Below are 7,583 nucleotides of genomic sequence, written 5' to 3' on the forward strand. Positions count from 1 at the left end.
AGGGGGGGGAGGCAGCCGCCCTCCCCCGGTGCCACCCCGCGGAGCGCGGCTACCTCCCGGGGCCGGAGGAGCCCCGCCGCATCCCCGCGCCCCGCGGAGCATCAACATGCTGGGCTGGCGGGTGGCCCTGTGGCTGGCCGGCTGGACGGCGTGCGCCCGGGAGCTGCCCCCCGACTACGACTACCCGTACGGGCTGAGCGAGGAGGACCCCGCCGAGGGGATCGATTACAAGGACCCTTGTAAAGCCGGTAAGTGGGATGCTCCCCCCCCTCACCCCTGCCCGGAGCTCACCTGCTGCTCCCCTGGGGCCGGGGGGCAGCAGCAAGTGGACTTGGACTTGGGGACCTTGCTCTGCCGCGTCCTGCTCGGAGCCCTCAATGTGCGGGACGCGGTGCCCCGCTCCCGCTCCCGGGCAGCGCCGCGGCCTCCTGCGGCCCCGGGCAGGCGGGAGAGCCGGGGGGTCTGCCCCGGCCCCGCGCAAGCCCGGCTCCTGCTCGCACGTGCTGGGTGCTGCCACCACGTGAGAGGAGTTCCTGTGTCCCCCCCTCCCCTTCTCTCCTCTCCCTCTGCCAGCTCTCCTCCTCCCCCAGCCACCTTCCCTTGCAACCTGCTTCTTGAATCATGGCCACTTACTTAGTTCGCAGCACTTCGCCCTGGGGGAGCAGCCCCGCTCTCTAGAGGGTCTCTAGATGCCTGGCTTGCCCTGGAGATCCCCCTTGGCCCTTCCTCGGATGCCTCTTGACAGCCTCTATTGCAACTGTGCCCGACTTCCAGCCCCCTGGCATCTCTTTTGCTGTATTGACTTTGGTCCAGTACTTGCTTCAGACAGGTTTTCCGATGCTCAGTATAATTATCTGCTCATATAACTGTGTAAATGAATACTAAGCAACTCTATACACAGAGTTACACTTTCAACTCCACTCTGAGTTTGTGTGCATGTGGGTACAGGGGGGAGACCAGCACAGGATTGCATTTAAAACCACATCAGACTAACGCAGGGGTGGGCAAAATGCAGCCCGGGGGCCCCTAAAAAAAATTTAGAAAATTAATATTAATCTGCCCTGGGCTGCCTGTCATGCAGCCCTCGATGGCTTGCCACAACTCAGTCAGCGGCCCTCTGCCCAAAATAATTGCCCACCCCTGGACTAACGTTTGTGGCCTTATCTAGTGTATTAAGGGCTGTTTATATTGCCTTTGTCTAAGACAATGAAATATTATCCTCTTTATTTCTGGCTGGAGGAGAGTGAGACTGTCCTGACACACTTCCCTTGCCAAGGGAATAATCGCCTTTCTAGAATCTCTGTTGGTTTGTAAAAATTGGTTTTGGGTTGATAGGTTTGGCAGAGGGTCTAGTTCTGCATCCATTCATGGTAATGGCAAAACTTGCATTGACTTTCTTGGGACCAGGAATCCAGGTTGTAGCTGCATTGCTCTAGAGGAAAAAGCAATTGGGACTCGTGGTAGAGATGATATCTTTTATTAGACCAACTAGATTTTTGCAAAAGAAAAAATATCTTTAATTGCAAGGTTTCAGGGACAAACATCCTTCTTCAGGCATCAGAGAAAAAAGATTGTAAAAGTTCTCCTGGGTGGAAATGAAGGGTTGACAGTTACTTCAGTGAATGTAGTTGTCACTTTTTTTTCTGGCCAAATTTGTCATGGGCTGGCTTCTCTAAGCACTGGTGGTCCATTCATAAGAGTCTCGGTGTAAAGCAAGCACTTTAGTTGTGTAGATGTCTTCTGTTCATTAATTAGATTAGTTATTTTTTTACTCTGAAATGTAGTTCAGCCAAAGGCTGTCTTCTGTATGTGTATGTATGTTTGTTTAATTTATTGTGGAGAATGTGGTGAACGTATATGCCAAATATGCAGATGCTACGTTTTCCTAATCACAAAAATATTCATTTCCTAAGTGTGAATTGCTAAGTATTCTTTGCTTACCACTGAGGAATGCACAAGTTCAAAAAGAGCAGAAACAACTGCAAACTGTTAATTTGCTCCCATTAAAAACATGCAAGGAGCTTAATTTTTTTCTTTTTCCTTCCCCAAAAAGTTGTCTATGATCTGGTCATCACCTATTTGGGCTCTTTGGATGTTTTGTGGTGCAGTGGAGAACCTCTACCCCTCTTTTTTTATTTTCTTTGTTTAGTTCGTAAGTAGTGCTTTTGTCTACATTTATTGAATTACTTTGTGCAAAACTTTTCATTTTAAAATGTGTGCATGTATCTGCTTCAAGAAAGTAAATATAACATGTAGGAAAGAACAAAGGGTAAGAATGTAAGAGACTGTTTGAATGTGTTTCTCCACCCTTTTGTTTTACTTCTGAGAATGCAGGAAGGCGGCAACTATTTTGGTCTAATTTCAGTATTTTGCGTAAGATCAGCCATGAGTGAATCTTCTTCACTCATACTAACTTGAAGTGAGTAATGCTCCTATGCAGGATCTTATTCTCTTCTAAGTGGTCAGATAACTACAGCAAAGTGATATGTAAGCCCCCAAAGCCTTTACCTATGTTAAAGTTCCCGTTTGCCTTAACGAGTCCCCATGCTGTCCATTGAATAAGCCCCTTTTAGCTTTGCAAAATCCCAGCTGCATCATATATATGCCATTGCGCATTAGATTTGTTCCATGAATGAGGGTTATAAGGAAAGATGGAGAGCCTTCTTTATAAATGAGTAATTATCTGACTCTCCCCAAACCCTAAAATCATTTTTATACTGTGAGACAGCTAGTGTCTGCAGTTCCTGTAGTTGCTAAAGGGTAATTACAGGTGCTCTGTACCTCTTACAATTTTATATTGTAAACATTTGTTCTCTCTTGGTCTGATTCTATCTCCCTTCTTTCTGTTGAGTTCTTCACTTCCATGTCTCGTTTTGTTGGGGTCTGATGTGAGGACCAGTGACACAGACTATGCACATAGAAGTGTGAGACTCTCATGCTCAGATCTGTTTAGATGTGCCAAATGTGAAGCAACAGGATGACACGAGAGGTCCCCATTTAGGAAATGTATTCACTGCCAACAGAATTTGTATGCTAAGGTCAGTGTTAGCTTTTTTTGCTAGACCTTCAGGGACTGTGCAGAGGGTCTGCAATTATTTTATGTAAATTTACAGGATGAGGAAAAATTATACAAGATATATATGAGTTTCTACCCCGTGTTCTGCATGAAGAAACACCATAAAACTAATTTTACCCTACAAGACAATGTTTTTCAAATGTTCAGGAGATTTAGATAGATTTAGAAGCCTGTCTGTAGTAACCTATTGTAATTTGAAGGACAGAGAGGGTGAATGAAAAATGTGGGAGTTCCTTTTGTAAAGAGTGAAGAGATTTAGATCAGGTTCTGTGCGAAAAGATTTTACAATAGTTTTCAGCTGGAATGCATACTGATTACAGGGACTTAACTTGTCCCAGAAAGCTTCTATGTTAAGTAAGAATCCCTCAGATGCAGTCGTATGCAAGGTGGACTTACATGTATGAAAAGTCATTTCCATTCTGCTTTTCCCCAAATCATTTGCTTACCTTGCTGCCATGCTGTAGGTTACTGTTCAGTGTATATACCATAGAATGTATAGGAGACTTTCCAAAATGTTTATGCTCTAATGCATAGTCTGACATGTGGCAGATTCCCAGCTGGAGCAAACTGTAGCTTCAGTAAGTCATGTGCACTACATTTCAGGTAGGGGAGCACATCCTAGTAAAGATGGCTTGGAGAAATTTACCAGAACATACTACCCAGTGGTCACTATGAATTTTAGGGGTGCTTGTACACATTTGAATAGTCTTTCTTTCTAAGGAGTATGGAGAATGGTGTTTAAAGAAGTTACTATTAATTAATCTGTTTAAGGCAGTGCTTCTCAACCTTTTTAGACTCAAGGCACCCCTGGGTATATTTCATCCCTTGGAAAGTGTCAGCTCTTAGTGTTTGTTTTTTTCCATAAGCAAAAAAAAATGAACAGTGCAGTTTTTCTGTTGCAAAAAAACTCAGAAAGACCAGCTATGCATTTCTATTTAAAATCTCTGGATTTATCTGGTGAATCATGTTTGTAAATCTAACAGTGTGGCACCTTGTGACATCCTTGAAAAGGTCTTAAGGCACCCTGATTCAGAATCACTGGTTTAGGGTCTTAGGCAACTCTGGCTTGCAGGTTGTTCAGCAAGGTAGTGTGGTACTAAATGCTAGTATCTGGCACAAGAAAATTCCTATAAAGCATAATATATCATTTTCTGATTTCATAGAAATACAGATACATGCATAAAAAGAGTTCTGAGGACTTGCAGTAAGGGTATAGGTGGGCGGGGAAAAGCTATAGTATGTATGTATGTATTATTGTTGTTGTTTTTGTTTTTGTAGTATGGACTTGAACCTAAGTCTCTAACATACCACCTAAGTGCCACTTTCTGGGATGGGTTTTGCTTTCATTTTGATCAGAGTCCATCTGGAACCCAAGATGCCTTTCCCAAAGAAAGTTGCATGAAACTTCATGTGTTCCGACAATGAGTTGCAGTTTTGAAGAATTAGCTTTTTCAGATGATGAGTCTTTTCACTGATAATTCCCAAACTACATGTATGGCTTTCTTTGGTTTGGGCACCCAAGAGGTTGTTTGTTTTGCCCATAAACACAGCAAGAAAGAATAATCTTCAACGAATAATAATAGATAGTTATCTTTTTCACATGTTGATTATTTGTGGGGTTAATAAATATGACAATGTTTTATTAAAAATGGTATGTGAATAAGACACAGTAAGTAAGAGGAGGGGCAGTCTAGTAATGTGAGTAGGAAGATGAAGAATCCTGGTTGGTATTCCCAGTTCTGTTAGCTTTGTCTAAGGTATTCATAAATTAATGATGCCAGCCATAAGTGTAGGAAAGTGTCCTACCAGACTGGCAGATACAGAATATATTGTAAACGTGAAGTAGAACTATGCATGCATTGGCATTAGCAGATTGAACAAAAAGTAATTTTTGATTCACCCATGTAGATTCAACACATTCACATGTATCACATCTTATCCCCACCCTTAGAAATGACAGTGGCCTAACGCACAGAATGTAGTCCTCTTAAGTGGCTTGTGTTTCTTTTCTGGGTAATCATGATCACTTCCTTTATCACTTTCCTGAGAATGTGCTGCACCGAGTACTAAGTTGGGGTCATGTTTACATTTCCTTCCTGTGTAATGACTATTATTCCCTTGAACGTAGTCCAGAGGAGGTGGCCTGCCTTCATCCATGTCTGATTCAGATGTCTCCTTAATAGATGCAGGTAGCTCAACATTATTAAGTCCTGCCTGCTTAGCTTTGTAGAATTTAAGTTTGCTGCTGTAGGTTGCAAAGCTGATGGAGCTCCAGCTGTTGCTGCTCTGCTCTATTCAGTACTCATGCCTGTATCTCAGAATTGGTTGATGTGACGGTGGCAAACAATATTAGGTGTCACTTGCACTGTGTAGGACAAAGGAACAGTTTTGTGCAGTCACAACTGCAGGCTGCCATTTCTTTAAACCCCGGTAATCACAGGCCAATAACTCTTGGCCTACATGTAGTTGTTGAGAGGTCCTTGTCATAGCCTGAATTATTTGGCAATTTCTAACTTGTTACTGTAAGTCCAATCGTAACCTGAGATTGTGGCCCGTAAACCGTATTCCTGGCATCTTATTTGTTGTAACACATACTACATTCTGGCATTTTGCAAAAAAGAGGGCCATCTTCTGCTGTACTGACCCCTCCTCTTCTTTCATGGAAAGCAAGGCATTTTTAAAATTGTTCAGCCAGCTGATTTGTGGTTGGGTGCAGCCACAAATGGTATGGTGCAGAAGTGATATGCTGGATGCCTTTTTCCCTCATGAACCCTTGAAACTCATCGAGACTGAATTGTGGGCCATTGTCAGTTGTAGCTTGTTCTGGCAATCCTGTCCTTTATAAATAGCCTCACAGTTTTTACTGTCTGTGCTGCTGTAATGGTTTTCATGCAGAAAAGGTCCAGCCATTTGGAGTAGTCATGCACCGCCATTAGGTACATCAACCCTAAAAATGGTCCTGCAGAATCAATACAGAACCATTGCCAGGGAAGGGATGGTCATTCCCATGGGTGTAATGGTGCCAGTTTGGTCATCTTCTATATGTGTTGGCATCCCATACGTTCTTTTCCCAAGGCATTCTATTGCTGATCAATAACTGGCCACCATACAAAGTTTCTGGCTAATGCCTCCATTTTTACAGTTCCTAGATACCCTACATGTAGCTCTTCTAAAATTCTTGTGTGCAGTTTGCTAGGTGTAACAAGACAAGTCTCCCCCCCGCCTGCCCCATGTGACATACTTGACGTATAGCAAGTTTTTCTTTGTGTGCATAAAAGGATGCTAAATTAGGACTGTCTATATATTTCTAGCTTTTCAGGGTAGCTTCATACATGTGTGTGCCAGCGTGGGATATTTCTTGGTTTCTTGCCTAATCATACTGTAGGTCACTGGGGCATATTCCAGCTGAAATAAGTTAACGGTTTCAGTAGATTCTGTTTCCATTACAGATGGAGGTACACAAATACATTGTTCCCATATCGGATTGGGACCGATACAGGGAAAATTGAAAGTATCAGAAATTGGCTTTTTTTGCCTGATGTGACTGATAATGTGGCTGATTTAATTCCTCCTGCATGTGCACAGCTGCAGCATGCATGGGGCCAGCAGCTTGGAGACCAGCATCTGGCTGGTAAGTCTGGTGTCGGGGAAGGGGCATGGGGAGGGCAGATCGAGACCCCCAGGGGGAGGGAGGGAGTGGGGCTGATGCAGGCACTGCTCAGTGGGACTTCCAGGTGCTCGCAGCTCTCGCCCATGCCAACCACCCCTCCGCCCCAGACGAGCAGTGACTGCCCCTGCCCCAGCCTCATTCCCTCTCTTACCGCAGGGGCCTCAATCTGTTCCCCCTGCCCCTTCCCTCCCCACACCCCTTCCTCCACACAGGACTTACCAGCCCAACGCTGGTCTTCAAGCTGCCCAGCTGCATATCAGAATTGGGTAGGTATTGGCTGATATGGCTCCTTAAAAGTCAGCCACTGGTATTAGCCCAAAAAATCTCTATCGGTGCACCCCTAATTACAGAAGGTTCTTTCATAGGTAAGTGAGAATCCATCAGCATTTCCATGTGCCTACATTCTTTTGTATTCCATGTCATAGGTGTAACCGACCAAAAAGAGAGACCACTGTTGCATATGTGCTGCACTTGTCCTGGGCATTCCTTTCTTCACCAAAAAATTGAGACTAAGGCAGGGGCAGGCAATTTATTTTGGGCAAAGTGCCACTTACTGAGTTTTGGGGAGCTGTTGAGGGCCTCATGGGTAGCCCTGCCCCTTGACACTGGCCCTGCCCCAATTGCTATACTGGGATTGAAAGTCCTGGCCCCAGCTCCTGACCTTTGCCAACACAAGAAAAATTTAGATGTAGAGGGTGCATTCCCATGAGTGCACATGTGCATTTCCCCAGGGACAAATAGCAGTGGCACCCCTGCATGAGCACTCTGGCATGTGGCAAATTGCCCTGGGTGAGGTGGGTGAGGTAGGGACCAGCACCTGGGTCCTGGGGGCCTCCT

The 7,583-nt window shown here is 44.7% G+C and overlaps 1 protein-coding gene across 3 annotated transcripts in view; it reads left to right on the forward strand.

The window, feature by feature from the left end:
* Positions 1 to 8: 8 nt before the first annotated feature.
* The window catches only part of TLL1 (tolloid like 1), a 295,909-nt gene continuing 288,334 nt past the window's right edge, over positions 9 to 7,583 (forward strand). For 2 of the 3 annotated variants that reach the window (XM_019521749.1, XM_019521750.1), the window contains exon 1: positions 9 to 248. In XM_019521749.1, the coding sequence (XP_019377294.1) occupies positions 107 to 248 (142 nt within the window). In that variant the 5' untranslated portion in view covers positions 9 to 106. The remainder of the gene's footprint in view (positions 249 to 7,583) is intronic. The other variant, XM_019521751.1, reaches the window with a different exon arrangement.

This window comes from Gavialis gangeticus, unplaced genomic scaffold (assembly GCF_001723915.1).
Source record: "Gavialis gangeticus isolate Ggan-Ray unplaced genomic scaffold, GavGan_comp1, whole genome shotgun sequence".
Classification (NCBI taxonomy): Eukaryota; Metazoa; Chordata; order Crocodylia; family Gavialidae; genus Gavialis; species Gavialis gangeticus.